General features: G+C 42.6%; 1 protein-coding gene across 1 annotated transcript in view; it reads right to left on the minus strand.

Moving 5' to 3' along the window:
* Positions 1 to 2647: 2647 nt before the first annotated feature.
* Positions 2648 to 27675, minus strand: part of PDZD2 (PDZ domain containing 2) — a 215528-nt gene continuing 190500 nt past the window's right edge. The window contains exons 19-24 of the mRNA XM_077816233.1: positions 20178 to 23832; positions 19074 to 19191; positions 13281 to 13382; positions 9010 to 9280; positions 4406 to 4540; positions 2648 to 2814 (exon numbers count right to left, since the gene is read on the minus strand). Coding sequence (XP_077672359.1) covers positions 2648 to 2814; positions 4406 to 4540; positions 9010 to 9280; positions 13281 to 13382; positions 19074 to 19191; positions 20178 to 23832 — 4448 coding nt within the window. The remainder of the gene's footprint in view (positions 2815 to 4405; positions 4541 to 9009; positions 9281 to 13280; positions 13383 to 19073; positions 19192 to 20177; positions 23833 to 27675) is intronic.

Here is a 27675-nt window from a genome sequence, read left to right on the forward strand (position 1 = left end):
AATAAGTGTCTGAAAATCATATTATTCACTATATATCATTTTCAAGACACACCTCAAATTCAGTAAGCTTAACGTACAAGATAAAAAGCTTATTCTTTGAGTTCACACTAAAGTGAGGGATCTGTACGCTTCTTGGTTCAGAATTTAGTAAAGTTCTAATGCTGGACTGGAAAAAAATGCCGTTTTTCAAAACACAATTGTGGTTTACCTTTTAAAATAGCAAAGTGTCAATCCTGTACTGTGTGTATATATGTGTGTGTGTGTGTGTGTGTGTGTGTGTGTATTCACTATATTGCATTAAACTCTACATGCATATTTATGTATCTACTATACGTACTGTTTGTCTAACTTCAGATTTTGATCATTCCTGAAAAAGGCATCACAATTTAATTATCATATTTTCTCCCTGTTTTCAGCATAAATTTCAGCTAATCTTTTCCTCCCAACATGGGCCCTGATACCACAGTGAGGTCCATGGGGCTGGAATCCTGCGCCCACATTAAGCCTCACTAAAGCTAACAAGGTTGCATTCAAAGGCAGAGCTCATTGCAGGATCAGGGACAAAGCGAATCCAATTCTGCAGCCACTCCATATGCAGAACTTCCACTAGCTTCATTGGAAATTCTGTGCGCGGAGCACCTGAAAGCCTCAGCCCCGCATTCATCTTTTTAGTACCCAGATGTTGTTGGTATCTCTCCCTAGATAGACAATCTAATGTTCATGTAACTTGAAAAAAAATCATATATATAAATAGACAGAAAAGTTGTGCAACTTTTCTGTACACCTAATCTCTGGATGCGACAAGGAACTCTATGCACTTCCACACATCACTAGTTGTATTCTAGCCAGAAACACTACCAAAAGAAAACGCTTCATTCAGTAAAGGCTATTGACCATAAAAATCATTTGAATAAATAGATTTAAATATGGTATAAACTAGAGATTGGTTCAAACTACAACATTAAGGTCCCATCCAGACCTTTTCAACACCACATATCCAGCGAACATTCATTATAAATATTGGGGCCATTTGCAGGTTGCTGAGCTGGCTCCAGGTTTGGATTTGGAACACCTCTATTGGTCAGGGCTGTTTTTGGGTCCATGACAATTTGAGGACACTGGACCAAACAACTTGTTCTCACTGTTAGGGATGATGGTTCCTTTTCGCTCTGTCACTTGTGTGTTATTTAGTCATCTCAAACTTAAGCAAATAAATTGTTCTAACTTCTCATACCATATACTTTCTTCCCCTCAAACAGCAAACTATAAATAATACACAGGAAAACAACCTGTTATAGGTTATATATAAACTCTATACATGCTTTGAGTATTGGTGAAAAATCCAGGATAAGTGCAGGTGACATTCAACTGTTTCTACAATATGGTTTTTCATCTAACGAGTTATGATCTATGCAGATAAAGCCAATTCCATAATTCAGAATCACCATCAACCAGTCCATTACCCACTCAATCCAAGTCATATTTACAACACGCACGGTGGCACACGTGCATGTCAAAATCAATATTTGAGAAGAAAAGTAATGATTAATAACTACTACCACAAGTGTGGCCAGTTCAAATCTAACTGGGCAAAATCCAGGTATTTGGACTCAAATGTTCAAACTTGAGTTTTTAAACTTAGGCAACAGTAATCCTCTTTTCGTCACCTAAATGAACGTGGGTGGATCTTTAGAGGTGCCGAGCCCCCCACTGAAGATAATGGGAACTGTGAGTGCTCAGCATCTTTGAAAATCAGCCCACTTTTATTCAGGTGTCTAACGTTAGGAACCCAAGTCTGAAAGTTCAGACTGCAATTTTTACACTCTAGTCTTAATTATACCCATAAGTGATACCCAAACTGCTACCATCCTTCCAGTCCTCTGCAGATAGTCATCCAACATTTGCAACAGATTTTCTTTCCCTAAACGAAGGTCTGCACACAGACTTCTAATGCATTAATATGGTGCGATGTTCAGATTTAATGAGATGTCACTGAGAGCAGATTTAACAGAGTTGTGTGTTCAGTTCATAGTTTTCTAGATGATTCTGAGCTTCATGAGAAAATGTTTGTGGTTTAGATTTACAAAGCTGTGCAAAATTATACTTCTTTTTGTCATGCTTTTTTAGCAAAACTGCACTTAGAAGAATAAAGTGAGATTGTTCCAGACATTCTCCTTTTATAACAAATACAGACTGGACCCCAAGTCAGTGTGTTGAAGACAAGTTATAGCTAAGTGATACAGTATACAGTCAAAAAAACCCATCCTCGTGAACAGGATAGCAACAAATGAGTTATGCTCCCAATTTCCAAACACTAAAAATATTGGGAACAGGCAAAACATTTCAAACAGAATCTGCTAAAAGGTTTTGAAGTTCCATTAAAATACCACCTGACACAAAAGTCCTCTTACTGTTTGGCTTCTTACATCCTGGGAAAGTAAAGTTTATAAACACACTGCATGAAACCGACATGTTCCTTGTTTGCATATCACAGTGCTCTTCTGATGCTTTTAGCATGCCGCTACAGAGCATTAAGTCACTTCTACACAGCTTCAAAAATGTAAGGACAGCTTGTAGTCTGTTTTGAAAGGACTATTTCTAATGAACACGTTGCTTTAAACAAGTGTAGCTACAAACAGTGCTTCTGTCATACTGAAGTTCTGTGCTTTCTGATCAGCAACTGAACTGGTCCCTCTGGGACAGATTTAATGATGTTCCAGGCATCATAGTGCATGAGACCAAGTAATGATTTTCCACTAATGGCAACAATTTCATCTCCAGCTTCTATTTTTCCAGCTTGTTCTGCAGCGCCACCTATAAGCAAACAAGTTACAGTCAATATAAAAACAAAGGGATTGCTTTCCACTGTGGCAAATGGGAAATAAATGATTCTTCTAACAATGCCAATTGTATTATTAATCCCTGAGACTCAGCACTAACAATTTATTCCAACATAGTGCACACAGTAACAGTAAAGTGTTAACGTAGCTGAGATAATGTTAAATTCCGGTTGTTTGAGATGTTGTGTCAAACAAAGCTTCTGCTAAGATTAACTAAGCAATATGGGGGCATCAAAACTGCTGTATATTGGTCTAATATTTTGTAAGAAAACCTGTTGAATTAAATAAATGTGCATGTTCACATAGACAAAAATAGTTATTTCCACAGAAAATGTAACAGGCCATTTTTCGCCCAGGTATGAACCTCAAATGGCGTTTTATTCTCCAGAGGATAAAACAATGGACTGTGAAATCATTAGTAACAGTGAGAGGGCAAACAAGGTTTAGGATATAGACAGAGGTAAACTTCCTGCCCAGTTAGAAACCATATGTTAGTGATGAAAGTGTATTTTCTCTATGATAACGTAGCTGTATCATCATGTATCAAGAAACACCAGTAGGAGTTGTAATTAATGACATAAATGGGAGTGTTCCAAATAATCACACAATGATTATTATACAAAATTAAAAGTGACCCTCCTCCACAAAATAAATGTTTAAATATTAAATGTTAAAAAGTGAAACTGATTTGTTGCTAGGCCATATAGATTTCATTTTGACTCTTTTCCTTTATAAGAGAATAGGAACGTGGGGCCTGATCCTGCAAGATGCTGAGCACCCTTGGATCCCACCGAAGTCAATGGGAGCTAAAGAGGCTCAGTTCCTTGTAGAAGGCACTCGGCTTTTCACATGATTGTATCCATAAGAGCCAGGACTAACCATGTGAAAAGTACTGGGCATTGGTTTCCACTCTGCATGCAACACATTTAAGTTTAACCATCTGGCTGACAGGCAGAGCATCCAAGAATGGCAGCTTTCCAATGCACATGCACAGTGTATTGTACTCTTGGGAGAAGGCTGATCACTGTGCTAAGAGCACCTGAAGCAGAAAATTAACACCATATTGTAGATAAAGAACTTCAGAGGAAAGCTCAACAAAAACGAAAAAAGAGAAAGAAGTAAAAGGTCAGAGCAGGAGTAGTAGTATTTGGGAAGAACACAGAACCACGGTTTCACTGCGCTCTCCTTCACCGTAAGTATCAGCTTTGCTTTTCACAGGAATGGGAGACAAGAGGTGAAATGCTAGCTTGTTATAGAATACTGTTGTAATGCTAGATGAAATGATGTTGCTGGCTGCAGTTCAATATTTATGGTAATGGGTAAGCCCAGCACATAATCACAGCACACTTATTCAATCCGTCCACATTAATCCTACAAACACTTGTCAGCAGGTGTGGCACTTACTACCACGATCAGTGTTTTTAAGAACAGGCCTTTAGTTATTAAGAGGTATAGAATGCATTAGAAAATAACTTAGCTCCATCATTATCCAATTCAACAAAGTCTGAACAGTGTGTAATAGAAGAAAATGGGATTATAGCCATGCAAATTTATTTTCCAGATACCTTTAAATATTCTTTTTACAAGCAAAGGTCTGTCTCCAGAAATTGAAGCTTTTCCACCATCAAGGCTGAACCCTAAGCCAGCAGAGGTTTTCCACAGTTCAACAGAAACAACACCACTCATATCCACAATTGGACCTGCAACAGAATACGTGCAATATTTTGTTATGGATCTACAATTCTTTGCTGTGGTGAGAAAATGATCCACCATTTAATTTCTACTAAAACTGCAACATGTTTTCAGTCAAATTTTTTTAAGGGCACGTGCATATTATGCAGTTGCACAACCCACAGTGGCATGTGCAAGTCAGTTTTTGCAATGTGGAATTACCTATTAGGTGTGGAGTAATTCAGATTTCTCATGTTCAACAAGGATATGCCTAGACATTTTTGTGGGTGACATTAAGGAGGCCTGCTGAACATTTGCCCAACGGGATTTAGTAAAAATTAATTTTAAAAAATCGAAGTGTTTAAAAAAATCACAAGAACAATGAGCTGCAAAACTTTGTAGTCTTCAATTTGATACCACTTATTTAGGTCTTGGATGATGGGTTTCTAAAGAGCAAGGCTGTCCAAACATTAATTTGAGCAAAACCCATTCACTTTTTTTTTTTTTTAAAGGGAGGGTTTTGTAATATACTGACTTGTGTGAATTTATGCTCCTGCTCGCTAACCAATGGATATGTCAGATCTCTACCAGTGTGTGTATGCTGTCCTCTAGCAGCTGGACCACAGAAGTTATAAACCATAATACTGCTACACCTAATAGAAATTATGCAGAAATCATGTAGAAATGGCCCCAGGAATTTGGAACAAAGGAATAGATGTGATATATCTTGATTTTAGTAAGGCTTCTGTCACAGTCACACATGACATTCTCAAAAGCAAACAAGGGAAATATGATCGAGATGAAGTTACTATAAGATGGGTGCGTAACTGGTCAAAAAGCCGTACTCGAATGGTAGTTGTCAGTGGTCCACTGTCAAACTGGTAGGATGTATCCAGTGGGGACCCACAAAATTTTCATTAATAACTTAGATAACAGAATGAAGAGTGTGCTTTTAAGATTTGCAGATGCCAGCAAACTGGGAGGGGTTGTTAGCACTTTAGAGGACAGGATTAGAACTCAAAATGACCTTGACAAATTGGAGAATTGGTCTGATTTCAACAAGATGAAATTCAATAAAGACAAATGCAAAGTACTATACTTAGAAAGATCAAAATCAATGTACAACTACAAAATGGGGGAACAACAGGCGAGGCAGTGGTACTGCTGAAAAGGATCAGAGGGGTTTATAGCAGAACACAAACTGAATACAGGTAAAAATTGTGATGCAGTTATGAAAAAGGCTAATATTGTACTGTAGGGTGACCAGATAGCAACTGTGAAAAAATGGGACAGCGGGTGGGGGGTAATAGGTACCTATATAAGAAAAAGTCCCCCAAAACAGGACTGTCCCTATAAAAACGGGACATCTGGTCACTCTATTGTTCTGGGGAATATTAACACAGGAGTCTCATATGTGATACGCTGGAGGTAATTGTCCCGCTCTGCGTGGCACTGGGAGGCCTCAGCTGGAGTATTCTGTCCAATTCTGGGTACCACACTTTAAGTAAGATGTGATTACACTGGCGAGAGTCCAAAGAAGAGCAATAAAAGTGATAAAAGGTTTAGAAAATCTGACCTGTGAGGAAATGTTAAAAAAACGGGCATGTTTAGTCTTGAGAAAAGAGTAATGGGCTTAATCTGCAGCAATGGAGATTTAGGTCAGATATTGGGAAAAGCCTTTTAACTATAAGGTTAGTTCGTCTCTGGAATATGCTTCCAAGGATGGTTGTGGAATCGCCATCACTGGAGGTTTTTAAGAACAGGTTGCACAAACACCTGTTGGGGTGGTCTGGGTTTACTTGGTCTTGTCTCAGTTCAGGGGGCTGGACTTGATAATTTCTCAAGCACACCTTCCAGCCCTACATTTCTATGATTTATGTTCTATTCCCTGCCCACTTCCTGCCCCAGTGACTGTCAAATTTATACAGCCATAAATTTAGTGCCAATTGTTGAATTTAAAAACTGTACCTTAGGCATCTGAGAATGAGCTTTGCCTAATGGGAAGGGGCTTATGTAAATGTATGGGCTAGTGTGCGTTTGTCCTGGGGGAATTCTGCACCCCTGTGCCATGCAGAATTTGTGCAGAATTCTGGGTTTCCCCACAGAATTGGGGCTGCAGAGTTGCTGGCTGCCAGTAGGGGCCACTGGATTCTAGAGAGCCCAGCTTGCAGTGAGTGGAGGGCCCAGCCAAGGCTGTACAGTTTGGCTGCAGGCTTGATCCTCATCCTCCCAGGGACAGAAGAGGGCCTGGAAGAATTTTTATTGTGCGCAGAATTTTTTGGCACAGAATTCTCCCAGGAGTAACAGCTGCACTCTACAGGATGGACTCTAAGTGAGATTGTGTTGCTCTTTAGTAGCTGCAGCCCACAGAGGCTATGCACTCTTCAGCTCAAGTGGCAAGAGGACTTTTGGAGCAGAAAGTCAGGGGGTCCACCTACAGTGATGTCCATTAAGTCTATGTGGCCATAAAACTGTTACGGAAAAGCCATTCTAATCAAGATGGCATACTGCATCCTGACATATGTTGTTTCCAGAGACCACACCTCTACATCAAAATGAAGATACCAATAGGCTGCATATTAAAATTTCATGGACTACATTTAATCTGCAGCATACACTTTGACCACCCCAATTTGTTAATAAATATTTTGGGCCAGATCCTCATCTGGTGTAAATCTGCATGGTTCCATTGAAAACAATGGAGTTACACCAGTTTACAGAGCTGAAGATCACATCCATTTATTTATAAAGTGATTCCTCTCTCTGACGGGTATTTGGATGCTCTACTATGATTCAGGATAAAAACACTAGAAAGGCAAGAAAAATACCAATATAGACGAAAACAGCCTCAGCTAAAGCCTAGAGCTGACAATTTCAAAAGTGGGTCACTGACTTTTCTGTGCCTCCATTTCTTGGTGCCGAGCTTGAACTGAGCACCTGGACTGCTAGTGGCAGATTACCCTGGAGCAGGGGTAGCAACCTACAGCATGCGTGCCAAAGGCAGCACGCGAGCTGATTTTCAGTGGCACTCACACTGCCCGGGTCCTGGCCATTGGTCCAGGGGGCTCCGCTACCAGCCTGGGGTACGTCTGCCAGCCCCCTGCCAGCCGGGGTTCCGTCCGCCGGCCCCGCTCAGCCCGCTACTGGCCGCGGGTCCCGGCCACCGGTCCCAGAGGCTCCACTGCTGGCCTGGGGTTCTGTTTGCCAGCCCCCTCAGCATGCTACCAGCCCCGGGTCCCGGCCACCGGTCCAGGTGGCTCTGCTGCTGGCCTGGGGTACCGGCCACTGTGCCCCTGCCAGCCCAGGTTCTGGCCGCTGGTACCGGCCACCGGTCCAGGGGACTCTGCTGCTGGTCTGGGGTCCCGGCCACTGGCCGGGGCTCTGCAGCCACTCCCAGCTGTGGCGCTCTGGCTGCAGCCTGGGGCAGTGAGGAGTGCAGACAGGGCCAAGAGGGGGCACAGCTCAGTGTGGATCGCATGGATTATTATTACTGGCACGCGAAATCTTAAATTAGAGTGAATAAATGAAGACTTGGCACACCACTTCCAAAAGGTTGCCGATCCCTGCCCTGGAGGGATGCTGCATTATCAGAGCTCTTGGCAATGACAGTTATTCATCATCACTGATTGATTCCTCTTCTCCAGGCTGGATATCAATGGAACCACTGAAGTGCAGCCCCAGAAATATTCCTCAAGCAACACAACATGGTCAGAAAATATCAGCTGACCAGAATGGTAAAGTGTCCTAGTTCTAAAACCAGGAGACCCATTCAGAACATCTCAAGTATAATCTCGGCTCCAAAGCAAGGCCATGTGCCCATCCGGAACCTATTCATGAGGCCACTGAGAGCCACTGGGACCATGAGCTGCTAAGTTGTAACTTTTCTCCAGTCTCATCTTTGGAATGGATTGGGATTTGGCTAGATCGCTCTGTTTTCTGTAATATCAAAATACCTTTCTTGTATATTTTAATAAAAACATAATAAAAATTAAATTCTGCCATTTCATAGATCAGTTCCACTCCCTGTGAATAATAAACTGTACTTCTAGATTTGGTTTCTTTGTTTTTGCACTCACTATTGTTATTTTAAACGCCTTCAAACACATAATCCCCAATTTCATCCTGGATTGGACGAGTATGTGTAAATCAAAAATAGTTTGTCTTTTGCCATAAGGTTATGAAATAATCATTTTAATTATAAACGGGAGTCCTGTTAGACCAGATGCATGCCGTACTGAAGTCAATGGAAAAACGGCCATAAACATGAACAGGAGTTGATGCGGGCCCTAAATGTTCATCTAAGTGTCTACCTTTTTATGACGGCTTCTAAAAATTGCATTTGGCTTCCAAAGAGTACAAATAAAAGTTAAAATTAATTTCATTTGCTTTCTCTGATCACCTAAGAAACAGACACTTATAATCTGAAGCATATGGACATTTTCCCCTTGGTCTGCTCTGCAGTGACTCCCTTCCAACTATTCTTGGACTAAGATCATACCTGTTCCTATTTCCATGGTAACATCCTTTCCAGGCACAAAGTGTTTTCTGCCGGTAGCTGATATTTCAAGTCTGGATGAAATCTTTTCTCGGTCTTTCTTTTTCTCGATGACAATGACTGCATACTTGTGCAGTCTTGCCTGATGCACAGCATTCAGAACATCTCCATGGACTGAACCCGCCAGAGACATGCCATTAATTGACAGAATGAGATCTCCACAATGGATAGTTCCTTCTTGAGACGCCACACCCTTTGAAAACACCCTGTGGACCTAAAAGAAAGATTATTACTTAATACTCTGATAGTATCAGGAACACGCATAGTGCTGTATAAATCAGATAAAGGTGAAGGCTCTGCCCCAAAAAGCTTACAATCTAAGAGTCTGATATTCTAAACACTATCAGGTATAATGTTTACCCTCAGGTCTTGTCTTCACTGTGGGCTAAATTGGTGCTGCTGCAATCAATGCAGCGGCGTCAATTTAGTGGGTCTGGGGAAGACATGATAAGTTGATGGGAGAATGTTCTCCCATCGACTTCAGTATTCCACCACCTCAATGAGAGGCTGAAGCTATGTCGACAGGAAAACATCTCCCGCCAACATAGCACGGGGTAGGCACTGCGGTAAGTTGCTGTAGACTACGTCAACGTAAGTTACATTACTTGAGTTGTGTAACTTACATCTACTTACCCTGCAGAGTAGACAAGGCCTCGGTGAGGGTATATCAGTAAAGATAGGGAAATATTAATGACATTGTTAAAGGGACTGGTGAGACCTCATCTGGAATACTGCGCACAATTCTGGTCACCCACGTTTAGGGCCCTACCAAATTCACGGTCCATTTTGGTCAGTTTCGCAGTAATAGGATTTTTAAAATAGTAAATTTCAGTTATGGGGTGGTCGCAAAATTATTGTAGGGGGGGTTGGGGTACTGTAACCCTTACTTCTGCCCTGCTGCTGGCAGCGGCGCACTTCAGAGCTGGGCCGCTGGAGAGCGGCGGCTGCTGGCCGGGAGCCCAGCTCGGAAGGCAGCACTGTCACCAGCAGCGCAGAAGGAAGACTGGCATGGTATGGTATATTGCCACCCTTCCTTCTGCGCTGCTACGTGCAAAGCCGGGCCCTCAGTCAGCAGCGGCCACTCTCTGGCCACCCAGCTCTGAAGGCAGCAGCACAGAAGAAAGGCTGCCATGGTATGGTGTTGCCACCCTTACTTGTGCTGGCGGGGTGCTGCCTTCAGAGCGGGGAGCCCGGCCAACAGCCGCAGATCTCCGGCCGCCCAGCACTTAAGGCAGTGCAGAAGTAAGGGTGGCAATACTGTGACCTTCCCCCGCCCCTAAAATAACCTTGTGAGCCCCCTGCAACTCCCTTTTGGGTCAGGACCCCCAATTTGAGAAATGCTGGTCTCCCCCATGAAATCTGTATGGGATAGGGTGAAAGCATGTAAAAGACCTGATTTCACAGGAGGAGACCAGATTTCACGGTCTGTGACGCGTTTTTCATGGCCGTGAATTTGGCAGATCAGAAAAATGGAATTCAAACTGGAATAGGTTCAGAGCAGAGCTACTAGGATGATCTGGGGAACAGTAGGCCTATTTTATAAGAGGATACTAGCAAAACGAAGGCTGACAGAGGATCTGACTACTCTCTGTAAGTACATCAGGGGATAAATATTGGGGCGAGAAGAGCTATTAAAGCTGAAGGACAATGATGACACAAGAATAAATGGATATAAACTGGCCAGGAATAAATTTAGGCTGGAAACTAGAAGAAGGTTTCTAACCATCAAAGGATCCTGCCAATTGGAGTAGTGGGGCCAAGTAAGCCAACTAATTTTAAGATAGAGCTTAATAAATTTATGAATGGGATTATATGACAGGGCTCCTTGCTATAGGAGAGGACAGGACTCGATGACCCAGGAAGTCTCTTTCCGTCCTATGTTCCTATGAGGTGCCCCAAGCACGATGCCAGGTTAAAGTGTCTGCAAGATTGGGCACAAAGAAGTAGCTGCAGAGATAACTGTGTATTTTACATTGGCTGTTACATGGTCAACTGTGCAGCTTCGAGTGCCTTTTTTTGATGATTTGGCTGTTCCAATACTCTCTTCACCATCACAGATTTAACAGTCTTTTTGGTTATGTAAACTATTTTTTCCTTGCAAATATGGAAAATTCTAGAGGGCAATTAGAGTGGAGAAAATCTGGAGTAACCCCTTGGGCTCCAGTAGACTGGCTCAGGATTTGTGCTGGTGTAACTGATAGAAGAAAATGGCCTGAAAGCAGCAACTTTGGATTTTTAAAGACTCGTTTACAAGATGCTGAGCAGCTGTTGGAGCACTGTTATATGCTTCCTTTCAAAAAGGCTCATGCTGTGAATTTGTGAGGACAATTCTATATGCTTATCTCAAGGTATTTCATAGACTGTCTGGCACTTACGAGGGGGAGTGCAAGTCTTTTGGGCATCCCCTAGAAAGGACCCAATGCCCTGCTGTACCTCACCCCAACACAGTCCCCAGGAGGAGGCCCTGCTAAAGAACCCTAGTTTCAGAGGCTAACGTTTCCAGGCAGGTTTCAGAGGCAGTGTAAGGAGGCACTCCCAGTGAGGCGCTAACTAACTGTAGCTGTGTTTAGGCTCAATATCTTGAAAGAAGGGTGTAACTCAGAGGGGAGACATATAAGGAGGCACTTCTGACCAGAAGCCAAGGCAGGAAGCTCTGGGAAAATGCAGGAGCTACCATGCATATATGTAAGGCTGTAAGGCAGGGGTGCGGCTTGAAACATTGCTATATTAGTGTCAGTTTGGATTAAAAATGAACCCCCTTAATAATACCCTACCTGGCAGGGGAGTTTTTGTGCTTAAAAGTGGATTCGTGGGTGAAATTTTCTCTTGTTATTTTCCCCCTGATCCCAATATGTGCTCCACAAACAGCCTCATCACCCTGGCAGAGCCTACCCCTGCTCCCACTCAAATCAATGGGAGTTTGACTACTGACTTCAATAAGAATGGAGCCAGGTCTCAAATGAGTTACCATTCCTATAGGTGTCACTGTGGTCCTGTTGCAGGGCAGAGGTATAAAACCTTTGGATGCCCTGCTAAAGACCTTGCTTCCCTTTAGGGTGGCAGGCGTATGAGCCAAGACCCTTAGCAGGGAGCCCAGCTGCAGGCCCTAATGAGGGCAGGCTCAGTGTGGTCTGCTGAGCCTAGTGGAACCAGCTGGGTTGATGACTGGGAAGGCATATAAACCCAGGGAAGAGCTCAGGATGGGGGTAGCCAGGCAGAAAGATAGGAGGGTTGAGGCTCTGTCTCTGCTGGCTGACACAAGCCTCAAAGGCCAGAGGACCCAGTGAGGGGTCGGAGCAGGGACAGGTGTTGGGGGAATCGGGACTGTACAGCCACTGTAAATAAAACAACACGGGTGAAGCACCTGCAAGAGGCATCTGAGACCCTTTCTTTGGCCAGCCCAAGCACAGGGACAAGGGGAAGGAAATTTGTGCCGCCCTGTAACAGGTCCAAAGACTGAGGCATGCCCTCCTCCTACTCTCAGCATCTAATGGGTTCATCTTCATAAGTGTGGAATCTAAAAGCTTTCCCACTTCAGAGGGCTTGCTGCATGGCACATTGGTTCTCTTGTTTTTCTCTCTCTCGCTGGTTCTACTTTTTGATAGTGTTTCAGTTGTTTGGTATCACTTTTTTATTCCTTGGGATCACTTAATGGCACTTACAATGTCCTGGATTTAAAAGTACCTTATAAATAGTAATTATAATTAGTTTTCACTTGTCACCAAAAGTACATTGTGAAGCAAAATCCAGAATGTTTGCCTCAGTCTGAAACAGCTGTCCTTAGGTTTATAAAAACATTCCATACCTGGACACTTTATGACAAAAGTTCAAAAGCTGGAAACTGAAATCTACTTACATTTCAGGTTACATTAAAGGTTACATTTACCTTGAGTATGTGGGATTTTATTTATATCCCTTGGGATTTTGATGCAGTTGATCCCATAGATTAATAATCCAGTTACATATTAATCTAAGAAGCACTTTTAAATCTAGTTTGAAAATGTAATTGACATCCATTTTCAGTAATAAAAATATTGCATCAACTTATTTTTCACCCAGGCACTTCCTTCTCTGATTTCATGATAGCATGCAGCAGCCTCTCAAAGTCCCTGGTTTATGACTTTGCAGTGACACTTGCTAGATGAACACTTGATCTAATTACCAGCTTGCCTTGCAGTCAATTTTGCTGAAAAAGACTTGCGGTCATCACTTACTATGATAGATTTCTGCTCCAGATCTATCCCTCCAGCGACACTAAATCCCAGGCCAGCACCTTCTTCTTTATTCAAGACCACAAAGTAAGCTTCTTCTTTGCTCTAACAATAGAACGGAAGAGGGTGAGGGAAGCCACAGATCAAGACAAAACACCCATACAAGCTAAAGAGTCCCAGCACACTCACACTACTGCAACTTGAGTTTACAGTTTTAAAAAGCTAATGTCGTTCTTGTGAAAGGAGTCAGATTGAAGTCCTGTGTTTATTCACACAGTGGGTACAGCATGAGCAGCAGTGCAGGCTCTCTCAGAAGACAGTAACGGGGGCTCTTCCATCAAGCAGACAAAGAGCTGATCGCTGGAAGCTGAAGCCAGACAAATTCAGACTAGAAATAAGGCACACATCTTTAACAGGAAGGGTAATTAACTAATGAAACAACTTAAGCAGGGTTGTGCTGGGTTGATCATCACTGGCAATGTTTAAATCAAGATTGGATTTTTTCTAAAAGACATGCTCTAGTTCAAACAGGAATTAATTCAGGGGTGGCCTGTGTTATATGGGGAGTCATAGAGTTTAAGGCCACCAGATCATTCAGTCTGACCCCTTGTATAGCACAGGCCACCAACACCACCTCACAACCACACACTAAACCCAACAACCAAAATTAGACCAGAGTTTTACAGCCCGTGGGAGACTAGAGTGTTTTATACCACAGGCAACGAATAGGAGGGCCCAAAGTATGCCAGTGCCAAGGCCCCCCGCAATGGCACAGAAATGATTAAGCAGCCTTGTTGCCACCTCAGAGCCCTGGCCCACCCCTTCCAATGTCCCTTTCTCCCGCTGTGGCCATCCCTGATGCTTCAGAGGAAGCAGACTAAAAAAACCCCAGAAAACATGGGGCGAGGGACCCCTTCCTGACCCCTGCAGCTGGCTGATTGAAGGTCAGACTAGATGATCACGGGGACCCTTTCTGGCCTTATAATCTATTAATCTAAGACAACACCATGGCACCCTAGTTCTACCCTGAATGGATCCTCTACAGCAATAGTTCGCTTTCTGCACCTGTTCAGCTCTTGGACTTCTACCGAAGGGGATGTCTACACTGTAACGGCTGGGTGTGATTGCAGCTCGAGCTGACATACCTGAGCTAGCTTTAATCTCACTAGCTCAGGTCCCAGAATAGCGAAGCCACGGCAGCATGAGCTTCAGCCTGGCTTATCCCCATGAGTAATTACCCAGGGTGCTAATTGGGTTTGTCCAGCCCACGCTGACATTCACACTCTTGTGTCTTTACTGCTCCAGGATCCAAATGAGCTAGATGAAATCTAACTCACGTATGTTGCCCTGAGATGCAATCATATCCCGTAATTAAAGTCAAGGCATACCCTAGGACTGCCAACAAGAATTGTGCATGAGACCAACTGGTTTCACATAAATCCAGTCACCAGTCATCAGCTGGTGACAACTATCAGCCATTCCTGACCTGGACTGAATTCAAGCCAACGACCAATAAATAAAAGGTATCCTATTGCCAAACCCATGGGCTGTCCAGTCTATCACAGTTTCATGCAACATACTAAGGAGGACTACAATGTACTGTATTTACCTTTCAGTACCAACCACTAAGGGAGCTAGTGAACAGAGGAGTTTGAGAGGGAGATCTCCCTGCTGAACAAGGTGTGAATGAGCTTGTTTGGCTTTTTGGCTGTTAGTTTTTCTCTTTCAGGATACTCAAAGGTGTCAGTTGGGATTGTGTGTTTGGGGACTGTTTGAGTCTTTGTTCCCTTGATCATCTTTGATCAGATTCAATCAGCCCTTGATCATCCTTAATCATCTTTGATCACACTTGCAAGTGAAAAATTCTATTTTCTACAGTATGACATGGGATGTGCAAAAGCAAGGCTTGACAGCACTGGAATTCCAGGTACCACAAGGACCATTCCACTTCACATCCCAGCAAAGGGCGGAGAGAACTCTTCAGTGATCTGAACACTTTGGGCTAAATTCAGCCTCAGTATAAACAAGTGGCACTCCAGTGAAGACCATGGAATGGCACCTGCTTTCACCAGGGCTCAACGTGGCTTGTAAAACTGATTTATATGAAATGGTGGGCTACTGCCAGAGCACAGAGTTTGCTACGCTGGATGAGACTATCAAGTTGGGTGTCTTGCATTCATCAGTTATTAGGGTGAAAGGAATACTGTTATGAACAGCCTGTATAGACATTTTCCAGTATAAATAAGACAATAAACAATAGTCTGGTGGCAGTAACAAGATATTAACTGGACCTGCTGCAAATCATCAGGCGCTGACACTGTAAAGCAGCATCTGGCCTTGGATCGTGTCCAGCTCTTAGCATTTCCAGGAACTGCCAATGCTTAAATTAATGGCATCTCATTAGAATCGAGGCCCTGACACAGTTTAATCTATTTACCATTAAATGACATATTTAGTTCACAGGACTGAAAATGTGTTTAACTCAGAGGGTTGTCTTTTAAATTAAAGCCCCAGTCTAAAAGGCATGGGGGAAGCGAACACTATTAAGGGTTGTACTGTAAATATAATGGGCCTGATTCTTGGCCACACTATGGGTGTTCTGTGGCAATTCAGTGGCCTTTGGAGGATTCCCTTGTGTGAAGGGCAGCTCTGGGGAGTGCTGGGCCAGTCTAAGAGCTGGCCAGGGTGGATTGGGAGGGACCCGAGGTAGACTGCTAAGGTGTTGCAGGGTGGGGAAAGGGAAACGGCGAATTCCTGGGGGGTCGCAGCAAATTAGAGACTGCATCTTCAGTGATGCATCAGGTTATTGAGGGAGGAATTCGCTGGGGGAGAGAGAGGAAAGAAAACATCTCCTGTGATGGTCCAAATAATACTTAGTCCCGCCTTGAGTGCAGGGGACTGAACTAGATGACTTCTCGAAGTCCCTTCCAGTTCTATGATTCTGTGATGCATTGGAGCTGGAAAGACCCGTGCACAAAGCTGTTGTCCCCACCCCTCCCTGAGCACCCCGTGTAGAGGTGTTCCCCAGAAGAAAGCGGATGTGACCAAACATCCCACGGCCCGGTAACCCCTGGCTGCCAGAAAAGCCCTATGGGGCTGTAACCAGCTGGTTTAAGTCAGAGCAGCCTTCTGTCACTGGATGAGAAAACGAAAGAATACAATAATTATAAATGAGTTCAACACTAAAATCCAGAAGGGTCCTTAGCACAGTGTGCTAAATGCAGCAGATTGCATGGTAACGGTATCCAGCTATCCTGTGTACATAGTAAGTATGTGGCTGCACATTAACACCCTACTTCTACTTCATATTCTGTCATGCAGCTCTGCCTGGAATGCACCTACTGTTTCCCCCACCTGCTATTCTGATGTCACCTCAGCTTTTCCTGGTTTCCTAGGACTAAACATCCCAGTCCAGGCACATGCACAATCTGAACATTATCTCATTCTTGCTTTGCACAGCTACGCCCCATAAGGACATGGCATACTGTAATACCTTCCATCTGATAATACAGTTGTGCTTCACAGGAATCCATTAATCTAAGCGCACAACCACCCAGTGGGGCCAGTAATTATTACTAGCCCTATATTACAGATGAGGAAACTGAGGCATGAAGTGCTCAGGTTCCTGATCCTGTGAGCTGCTGTGCATACTCATCTTCCCAAAGTCTTCATCTCAACAGACTGGGCACTAAGTGACTTGCCCAACGTCACAGAGGAAATCAGTGGCACGGTGGGAAGGAGCTCTGATCTCAGTTCTGTCCCTTAACCACAAGGCCAGCCCTTTAAAACCTAGCACTAGTTTAACAATAATAAACAAAAACAAAAAAAAAACCCGATCTGCACAACAATTATCTTTCAATGTTCTCTTTTTTCTTTATTTTCCTAATATTTATTCAGAGATTCAAAGCCCCAAAGGGAGCCCTATGATCATCCAAGTCTGACCTCCTGCATACCACTGGCCAGAGAACTTCCCTCTAATAATTCCCTTTGAACTACAGTATTTTTCTTAAAAAAAATCCAAACTTAATTTCAAAATTGCCAGTGATGGAGAATCCACCACAACTCTTGGTAAATTCTCTGAATAGTTAATTGCCCTCATTGTTTTTGAATGCTAGCAGGAAATTCAGCACTACACAGACATAAAGGAAGACACAATCTCTGCCCAGAGGAGCTTCCAGTCTGAATCAGACAAAGACGCCCACATCATATTTCAGTGCTTGTATAATTCTGAAGAACTCCTCTATTGTAGGCTTCAATTCAGTACGTGACTAAAGTTTTCCAGCCTATGTGCCATACTGGCCTTAAGTGTGATATGAGAAACTATGCAGACATAGAGTCCTTCCAAAAAGCATTCAGTTTTATAAATATTTGAGTTCTCTGATTTTAAAAACGGGCATGAATAAATAATCTCTCTAAGATTCCATGTAAAATACTTGAAAGTGCATTTAAATTATTTTTGGCCACGAGTAAAATCCAGTTCTAGTATTTCTGGAAAAGCTGCCATACCCACCTGGGCTCACCCAGCTCTGGGGACTCAAAAGTTTTAACTAGGCTGTCCTGGGAAAGATAAAATCAAGTCACTCTAGGAGGTTCTGGTTCTCCCCATCCCATCTCATATTTGAAACTGTGACCTTCACAAATAAAGTTCAGAAACTTTCCAAATCTACCTCACTAGCTGGTGATATGCACCAGATGTCACTTACACTCAATTCCTCAAGTGTTGTGGTTACCATGTGAATACTCACACACTCGCACATGTGCATGCAGGCTAAATTGGCAACAATTTCACTTGGGAGGCTTTTAGGAACCTGGCCACTGAAGGTTGCCTTAGTACAGTGCCTGGCCTCCGTGGACCAGAGGGGTAAGAGAGAGGAGCCAGGAGCCTCTTGCAACATTGGGTGTCCCAAGCAGCCATGCTTCATGTTGCTGCCAAGCTGCCAGTACACATTTAAACAAAGATTATTCTGTTTTCATCGCCTTTAATGATAATAAAAAATAGGAAGCTTCCAGTAAGTGCGAAGATTGGCATTTCATGTTTGGCTGAGAACTTGGTTTGAGCCAGATGGGGTTAACGGTGTTAAAGCTGGCCTGCAGCTACTTGCTAGCTCAAAGACTTTCTAAGCTCTGGTAGTGCCTGACACAGAGACATGCTCCACCAACAGATTTGCAGAATAGACCATTTCACTGTGGATCACAACTGTTTTCACATTAGAGGAGTAAGCCAGTTATACCTGCCATCAAAATAACTTTTAAAAAGTCCTTCAAATGAACCACATGAGTTTATGGCAGACATTCTAAGCTACAAAATTAGGGGCAAGCAGTGGTGCCATCAACAGTGATAGGTTATCACTGAAAATGGGGCTACTGGATGTCTTCTAAACCTGTCTGGAATGGATCTTAACCTGTATTAAAAAAGAACTTACTTACATAGATAACTAAAATGTGGCTAAAAGAAAAGGAGGACTTGTGACACCTTAGAGACTAACCAATTTATTTGAGCATGAGCTTTCGTGAGCTACAGCTCACTTCATCGGATGCATACTGTGGAAAGTGTAGAAGATCTTATTATATTATGTTATTATATTGTGTGTATATAATAAGATCTTCTACACTTTCCACAGTATGCATCCGATGAAGTGAGCTGTAGCTCACAAAAGCTTATGCTCAAATAAATTTGTTAGTCTCTAAGGTGCCACAAGTACTCCTTTTCTTTTTGCGAATACAGACTAACACGGCTGTTACTCTGAAACCTAAAATGTGGCTAGTGATTTTAAGTTTTGATCTTCCATTTCTTACCTCTGCCTGTTCTTTGACTTCTTGGAGCACAGTGATGATATCACATTTTGCCTTTACTGACGATAAAACAGATTGCAGTTTCTGCTGGTCCAGGGTTGAGACTAATAGCTGGTCCAAGCTAAAAATAATATACACATAAATGTAAAACGCTGCACTGTATTTCTGTCAGAATGAAGGGATATGTTTCAGTACTAAGTACAGTACATTTCACATTAGCATCAATTACCTGAGCTTTATCTCACCACTTTTGTTACTTTTATTTCTTTAAATGGTGAAAAACATTTTTCAGATGTGTCCTCCATTACAGCATCTTCACTTTAGGCAATTTACACCTCTGATTGCACACACGAATCAACTGTTGAAAGGCTGTATACTGTGGTGCAAAAAGGGAGGCCAAATTTAAATGGGCCTGGAAATGAAGCCCTATATCTTTCTTAAAGATCTGAACCACCAACAGGATAAAACAAAGGGAGATTATTTTTAAAAATATTGCTATTAGAGTGTCAGTGAGCTCAGTAATTGCCATATTAGGAAAAGCGAACTACAATGACAGGCTCCCATCTAAGGTGGGCAAGGGACAACAGTTATCTCACTTTAGATTACCAAAAAAAAGAGAGAGAGAGAGAGAGAGAGAGAGAGAGAGTTAAAGGAAAGAAAGTGAAGGAGGGCTAGAGAGAAGGGAAATGTGGAATCTCTTCTAAACTGCTCAACACCTAAAATCCCAATGGCTTCATTTCAGTGCCTTGACCTAAGTGAATGTTGAGGGTGCTCAGGAATTTGCAAAAGGCGCTCAGCACCGCATGGGATCCAGCCCGTTTTATACAGGGCATTTCAGCCATGAATGAAATGCAGCCACCTCTGCCATGTTTCTCACCGAATAGCCATAATATACAATACTTAAAGCTTGAGAAACACTGTGTCCAACTGATAGCGGAGTGAGGGCTTGATCTAAAGCCATTCCATTGAAATATAATTAACTTCAGTGGGCTTGCAATTAGGTCCTACATAACTGGAAGTTTTGCCTGAGAAAAAACTGCAGGAATGACAAGAACAGTATTTCAGGAAATGCTTTTTCAATCAATAACCACAGAACATTAAACTGACCTGATTGACCAGCTTTTTTCTGATGGCTTCCTATCTGGGGAGCTGTCATGTGGCACATCATCGTCAGATGCTGACCCAGGAGTCCCCAAGCCACTATTCCAAGGACTACTCCCTTTAGAACATAGCCGATTCATTTTTGCAAGGTTGGAGAGGGCAGACGATGCATTCAGATTTGAAACATTTTCAGCAGGCAGGCCGAGTGATTTCCTGGGTGTAATTTCCAGTTCTGTTTTGAAATGGGTGGCCTCGGGTTCCACTGAGAAGTCCTCATTGCACAACTTGTCAAGATCTGGCATGCTCAATGCTCTGAGCTCTCGGAGCTTCATGCGGGACAGTGAATGCCTGCCATAACCCCTGCTTCTTCGGATGTGAGGTGTCGTGGGTGATGAGACATGCAGATCTCCTGAAGTGTCTTCTCCCTTGCTTTTCTTTAAATGAATGTCGTCTTTGCTGCTGTCTGCTGAATTCTGCTGTACATGTGCTAAGATTACATTTGTTTGCGATTTCTGAGGATATGTTGGACTTTGACTGTCGCTACATGAACTCAAACTTCGCCTCAATGTCTGCACTGCATCATTTGTGCTGGTAGTGCTTATGGAGGATATCCCACTAGATGATCGTCTACCAACGTATGGTTTAGAACTCATGGAGGTTGAATGTATGTCTATAGCTTTAACAACTGGTCTATCGAAATTTGCCAGATTCTCAAAAGATTTGATCCTCTGTTTCACAGAGAAAGATGAGGTAGATTCTTGTGGCCAGTTCAGTTCATAATAATAATAATTTCTCTTGAAAGTTTTTAGTTTATCTGTGGCAGGGCAGCTATTTTCATTAGCTAAAGAGAGCTGCTCCAGGCTTGGTTTCTGGACACTTTGGGGAGTGTGTATTTGCTCTTTTCCATCCTGGGTGCCCTGGCCATTCAGCACCCTAAGATGGACAATTTTTAGCATCCCTGAAACATTGTTCTGAACACCTTGCATGGGGTGTGCTGAAACATCTATAACATTACTGTCCTTTCTCAAATGACTCGACAACTGGGCTGGCATTGAGTAAGTCCTCGTCACGGTTTTGGATGCACTGTGTCGATTTCCATCCCCAACGGTATCTACTTGAGTGAAATACTGGCCATCCCCTATCTCCTCAGTTAACTGGCTGACCTTTGTATTAGTAGCTTCTGCCTTTTCCAGCAGCAGCTGCTCTGAAGATGGTGCTAGGGAGGAACAGGAGGAGGATAACCTCACCTCAATGAATGTGCGTTGGATTTCCTGGCCTTCTGGCTGCTCCTGCTGAATCGGGGGAGAACTCAGTGAGGAGGAGTGATTGTTACAGACTTCTAGGTTTTGAGGACCTAATTGCTGAATATCATCTTCACTGTAACTGCTGTTTATCAGGTTTATGCCTGCGCCATGGTTTTCAGCTCTCTTTTTCACATACTCACCTTTCAGCGTCTGCTTAGGAGAGGTAGTTACTTTGGTCAGATCTTCCCTAGCTTTGAAATCACCAACATGCATCTTAACTCCCTTCTCATTACACACATGCTGCTGCACTGAAGCCGGCCTTTCTTTTTGTTTTTCACCTTCTCTCTGATGCTCCATTTCCCCAGCAACACTTAGCTCACTATTGCCCCTTGATTGCTTTTCATCGTTTTCCACTGAGCTGCTGCTGCCATTCAACGGAGGTGGTGATGTTTCTTCAAGCACAGCTAGAGATGGTTTATTTTCTTGCTCGGATTTAAGAGTCTTAGAGACTGGTGGTGTGCTCTTGCCAGGTTCCACGTTTGTAGGTAGGTTACGGGACACAGAGACTTTCTTTCCTAGAAGCTTGGGTGATAACTGTGGAGAAACGGAAGTTCTTCTCTGATCAGTCCCACTAGCTTTTGCAGGATTAAAGCTCGGAGCTTCTGAATTTGCCTTCGTTTTACTTTTGATAGTAAGGCCCTTTAGCTTTGGTCCTGTTTTGGCTCTCTGACTATTTAAAAGTGTTTCCACAATAGTCCTTTGGGCCATTGCCTTAATTTCATGATGCGATTTTTTCTGTGAGGTTGGGCTGTGCTGTACTGTAACTCCTTTGCTGTAGCTTGTGCTGGAACTTTGGATTTTTGCATTAGAACTTCTTCCCAATGGCCCACCATTAACTTTTTCATTTTTCCCTGACAAGTCCTGGGTCGTACCAGCCTTACTTAGATCTTTTGATTTAGTAGGAGTGGGTGACCTGGACGTGAGTGTTGATCTTTGTGATAAAGAGTCTATCCGATTACTATCAGTTTTATTCAAATTAGCCAAACTGTTTGTTTCCTTCTTTGTCAAAGCAGAATGATAACTAACCTTGTGATTGCACTCATTAGCCACCAGTTCACTTTCAAAATTGGATACTTGTTTTTTATCATGTTGTTCTTTGTCCAGCAAATTGCTTTCCAAGCCATTCACCTTCTCAGTAGTGCAGAAACTCATATTTTTGCTTTGCAAAGCCATATTATCTTTGGAAGACTCACACGGTTTCACAGATTTTTCATTGTTCTCCAAGCCCATTCTGTCTTCTGTACTTAAGGCACCGTTGTTATGGAAGGAGCAAACTGGATGAACACCCAATGGAGGGCTGAGGGTCTCTTTATCTGGTAGAGACACTGAGGGGAAAGAATGTAAGGGAGTGGCTGGAACAGTATTTAAATGCTGTGGGGTGTGTAGAATTGAATTACATTGATCTTCTAGTATAAATGGAGCTTTGTCATTGTTTGTATCCAGTGAACTATATACCGCACCGCTCTCTGTTTGTAAAACTTTTGCAGTGTGAGAGGATGGTGGGGAATGATGAAGTATGCTTCTAGCAGATGTGAGCTGCTGATTCTCCTGAATCGGCTGATGTGGCTCATTAGTCATGCAGCAAATTTCAATTTGCTCCTCATCTGACTCTGTAATATTGCAGGTTTCAGAGGATTTACCATCAGCGGATGGCAAGAGCAAACTGTCACCAGTAGAATCCGGGGCTTCGGTGAGAGATTCTGTGTCTGAAGGAGAATCCTCCACAGCACCATACATTGATTTTGGAAATGGTTCATTTCTTGTATCTTCCACAGAGTCTGCTGCAGGCAAATCATCTACACTTAAACTGCTAAAATTCCTAGAATAGTTATTTAAGCAGCTTTTATTCACAGTGAAAAGTTTGCCTGTATTAATGGAATCCAGTACTGATAACCCCAAAATCCCCTGTGCATTAGCTGCATAATTCACAGTTTTTTCAGATAGCTCCTTCTTCATTATATCTGGCTCAGAATTAGTAGAACAACCTTCCTCTGTCTCACAACTGCACTCAGCAGTGTACTCATCTCTGGGGCTTGCTACTGTCAGTAGAGACTGTGAAGTTCTATCCTCTGAAGAATTCAATTTGCTGATGAAGTCATCAATATCAGTGACTGGGCTCACAGCACAGTCCTTGGCACAGCTGACCTCCGAGAAACCTGCTTGCACCTCTTCGGTCTTGGCATCAGGTGGCAGCATTGTTCTCTTTGTGACATTGTCTGGATTTTCGTTTTGCAAAGTCTTTTCTTCACATCTCCCAGAACTGGTTTCTTCTTCAGCTACAAGGATGCTGCAGGGGTCAGCCTGATCTGAACCATCCGTCCCTGAAGACATGAGGAGGTTTGTAAGTCTGTCCACAGCTGTATCAAGATAAAAAGAAAAAAAAAGGCAAATAAAACACTTAACTCTCATTAGTTATGTTAATGGAATGTTACACGCAAAATATCGTGTTCTTACTACAAAAATAGATACACATATATTCTGGCTATATGTTTCCCTATAGCTCTGCCCTTCTTTTCTCCTGTAATGACTCTCATACTTCCAGAAATAATCGCATTCCAGCTGGATCAGAATAATATATGCGGGGGTAGAGGGGACTTATTTTTAGTGAGTAATTATGGTTTGTTTCATTCTTAACTTTGATGGTTAGTATCCTGTTTAAATTTCAAAGTGTAAGTACATAGCCAGTTGGGCCTGGCTGTGTTCATTCCCATTAACCCTAGAACAAAGAGGAGGAATACACAGTACCAGACTGAAAAAAATTGCACTGAATACCTGAAGACTAGTGCACTAATCAGAGGTGCTTAGGTACTGCAGTGATGAGAAATTGTATAAATGCTTTGGCTTTGGTCCCGCGAGCACTTGTGCATATGCTAAATTTTACACGTGAGCAAGGTTATGGGGGCATTGGTGTTTACGGGATTGTGGTCTTAGATCTTCTCTTTCATCTCATGAACATTCAGCCCAATTGCAGGCAATTTATTGACTGCCCACAACTCCATCCACTTATTCATATACACATTCCCACTCACCCACCTCTCCCAGTTTGCTCAGTTACATCACAGATGACAGCAAGGAGGTGGGTCGTGTAAGGAGTACATATACAACGATTGGGAAGAGTTTCTGGCAAAATGGAGGAAACACAGGAGGAAGGAGGGAGGGAAGGAGAAAGGCCATTTTAGATTTGGTTTTGGTGAGTAGTGAGGACCTCATAGAAGAAATGGTTGTAGCGGATAATCTTGGCTCAAGTGATCATGAGCTAATTCAGTTAAAACTGAACGGAAGGATTAACAAAAATAAATCTGCAACTAGGGTTTTTGATTTCAAAAGGGCTGACTTTCAAAAATTAAAGAAATTAGTTAGGGAAGTGGATTGGACTGAAGAATTTATGAATCTAAAAGTAGAGGAGGCCTGGGATTATTTTAAATCAAAGCTGCAGAAGCTATCGGAAGCCTGCATCCCAAGAAAGGGGAAAAAACTCATAGGCAGGAGTTGTAGACCAAGCTGGATGACCAAGCATCTCAGAGAGGTGATTAAGAAAAAGCAGAAAGCATATAGGGAGTGAAGAAGGGAGGGATCAGCAAGGAAAGCTACCTTATTGAGGTCAGAACATGTTGGGATAAAGTGAGACAGGCTAAAAGTCAAGTAGAGTTGGACCTTGCAAAGGGAATTAAAACCAATAGTAAAAGGTTCTATAGCCATATAAATAAGAAGAAAACAAAGAAAGAAGAAGTGGGACCGCTAAACACTGAGGATGGAGTGGAGGTCAAGGATAATCTAGGCATGGCCCAATATCTAAACAAACACTTTGCCTCAGTCTTTAATAAGACTAAAGAGGATCTTAGGGATAATGGTAGCATGACAAATGGGAATGAGGATGTGGAGGTAGATATTACCATATCTGAGGTAGAAGCAAAACTCAAACAGCTTAATGGGACTAAAGCGGGGGGCCCAGATAATCTTCATCCAAGAATATTAAAGGAATTGGCACCCAAAATTGCAAGCCCATTAGCAAGAATTTGTAATGAATCTGTAAACTCAGGGGTTGTACCATCTGACTGGAGAATTGCTAACACAGTTCCTATTTTTAAGAAAGGGAAAAAAAGTGATCCGGGTAACTATAGGCTTGTTAGTTTGACATCTGTAGTATGCAAGGTCTTGGAAAAAATTTTGAAGGAGAAGGTAGTTAAGGACATTGAAGTCAACAGTAAATGGGACAAAATACAACATGGTTTTACAAAAGGTAGATCGTGCCAAACCAACCTGATCTCCTTCTTTGAGAAAGTAACAGATTTTTTAGACAACGGAAAAGCAGTGGATCTAATTTACCTAGATTTCAGTAAGGCGTTTGATACAGTGCCACATGGGGAATTATTAGTTAAATTGGAAAAGATGGGGATCAATAGGAAAATTGAAAGGTGGATAAGGAATTGGTTAAAGGGGAAACTACAATGGGTCCCACTGAAAGGTGAACTGTCAGGCTGGAGGGAGGTTACCAGTGGAGTTCCTCAAGGATCGGTTTTGGGACCAATCTTATTTAATCTTTTTATTACTGACCTCGGCACAAAAAGTGAGAGTGTGCTAATAAAGTTTGTGGATGATACAAAGCTGAGAGGTATTGCCAATTTAGAGAATGACAGGGATATCCTACAGGAGGATCTGGATGACCTTGTAAACTGAAGTAATAGTAATAGGATGAAATTTAATAGTGAGAAGTGTAAGATCATGCATTTAGGATTAATAACAAGAATTTTAGTTATAAGCTGGGGACGCATCAATTAGAAGTAACGGAGGAGGAGAAGGATCTTGGAGTATTGGTTGATCATAGGATGACTATGAGCTGCCAGTGTGATATGGCCGTGAAAAAAGCTAATGCGGTCTTGGGATGCATCAGGAGAGGTATTTCCAGTAGGGATAAGGAGGTTTTAGTACCATTATACAAGGTACTGGTGAGACCTCACCTGGAATACTGTGTGCAGTTCTGGTCTCCCATGTTTAAGAAGGATGAATTCAAACTGGAACAGAAAGAAAAGGAGTACTTATGGCACCTTAGAGACTAACCAATTTATTTGAGCATAAGCTTTCATGAGCTACAGCTCACTTCATCGGATGCATACTGTGGAAAGTGTAGAAGATCTTTTTATACACACAAAGCATGAAAAAATACCTCCCCCCACCCCACTCTCCTGCTGGTAATAGCTTATCTAAAGTGATCACTCTCCAAACACATTGTAAGGAGAGTGATCACTTTAGATAAGCTATTACCAGCAGGAGTGTGGGGTGGGGGGAGAGAAAACCTTTTGTAGTGGTAAATACCCATTTTTTCATGCTTTGTGTGTATAAAAAGATCTTCTACTTTTTCCACAGTATGCATCCGATGAAGTGAGCTGTAGCTCACGAAAGCTTATGCTCAAATAAATTGGTTAGTCTCTAAGGTGCCACAAGTACTCCTTTTCTTTTTGCGAATACAGACTAACATGGCTGTTACTCTGAAACTGGAACAGGTACAGAGAAGGGCTACTAGGATGATCCGAGGAATGGAAAACTTGTCTTATGAAAGGAGACTCAAGGAGCTTGGCTTGTTTAGCCTAACTAAAAGAAGGTTGAGGGGAGATATGATTGCTCTCTATAAATATATCAGAGGGATAAATACCGGAGACGGAGAGGAATTATTTAAACTCAGTACCAATACTGACATAAGAACAAATGGATATAAACTGGCCACCAGGAAGTTTAGACTTGAAATTAGACGAAGGTTTCTAACCATCAGAGGAGTGAAGTTTTGGAATAGCCTTCCAAGGGAAGCAGTGGGGGCAAAAAATCTATCTGGCTTTAAGATTAAACTCGATAAGTTTATGGAGGAGATGGTATGATGGGATAACATGATTTTGGTAATTAATTGATCTTTAAATATTCATGGTAAATAGGCCTAATGGCCTGTGATGGGATGTTAGACGGGGTGGGATCTGAGTTACCCAGGAAAGAATTTTCTGTAGTATCTGGCTGGTGAATCTTGCACATATGCTCAGGGTTTAGCTGACTGCCATATTTGGGGTCGGAAAGGAATTTTTCTCCAGGGCAGATTGGAAGAGGCCCTGGAGGTTTTTCGCCTTCCTCTGTAGCATGGGGCACGGGTCACTTGCTGGAGGATTCTCTGCTACTTGAAGTCTTTAAACCATGATTTGAGGACTTCAATAGCTCAG

Source organism: Eretmochelys imbricata, chromosome 5 (assembly GCF_965152235.1).
Source record: "Eretmochelys imbricata isolate rEreImb1 chromosome 5, rEreImb1.hap1, whole genome shotgun sequence".
Taxonomy (NCBI): Eukaryota; Metazoa; Chordata; order Testudines; family Cheloniidae; genus Eretmochelys; species Eretmochelys imbricata.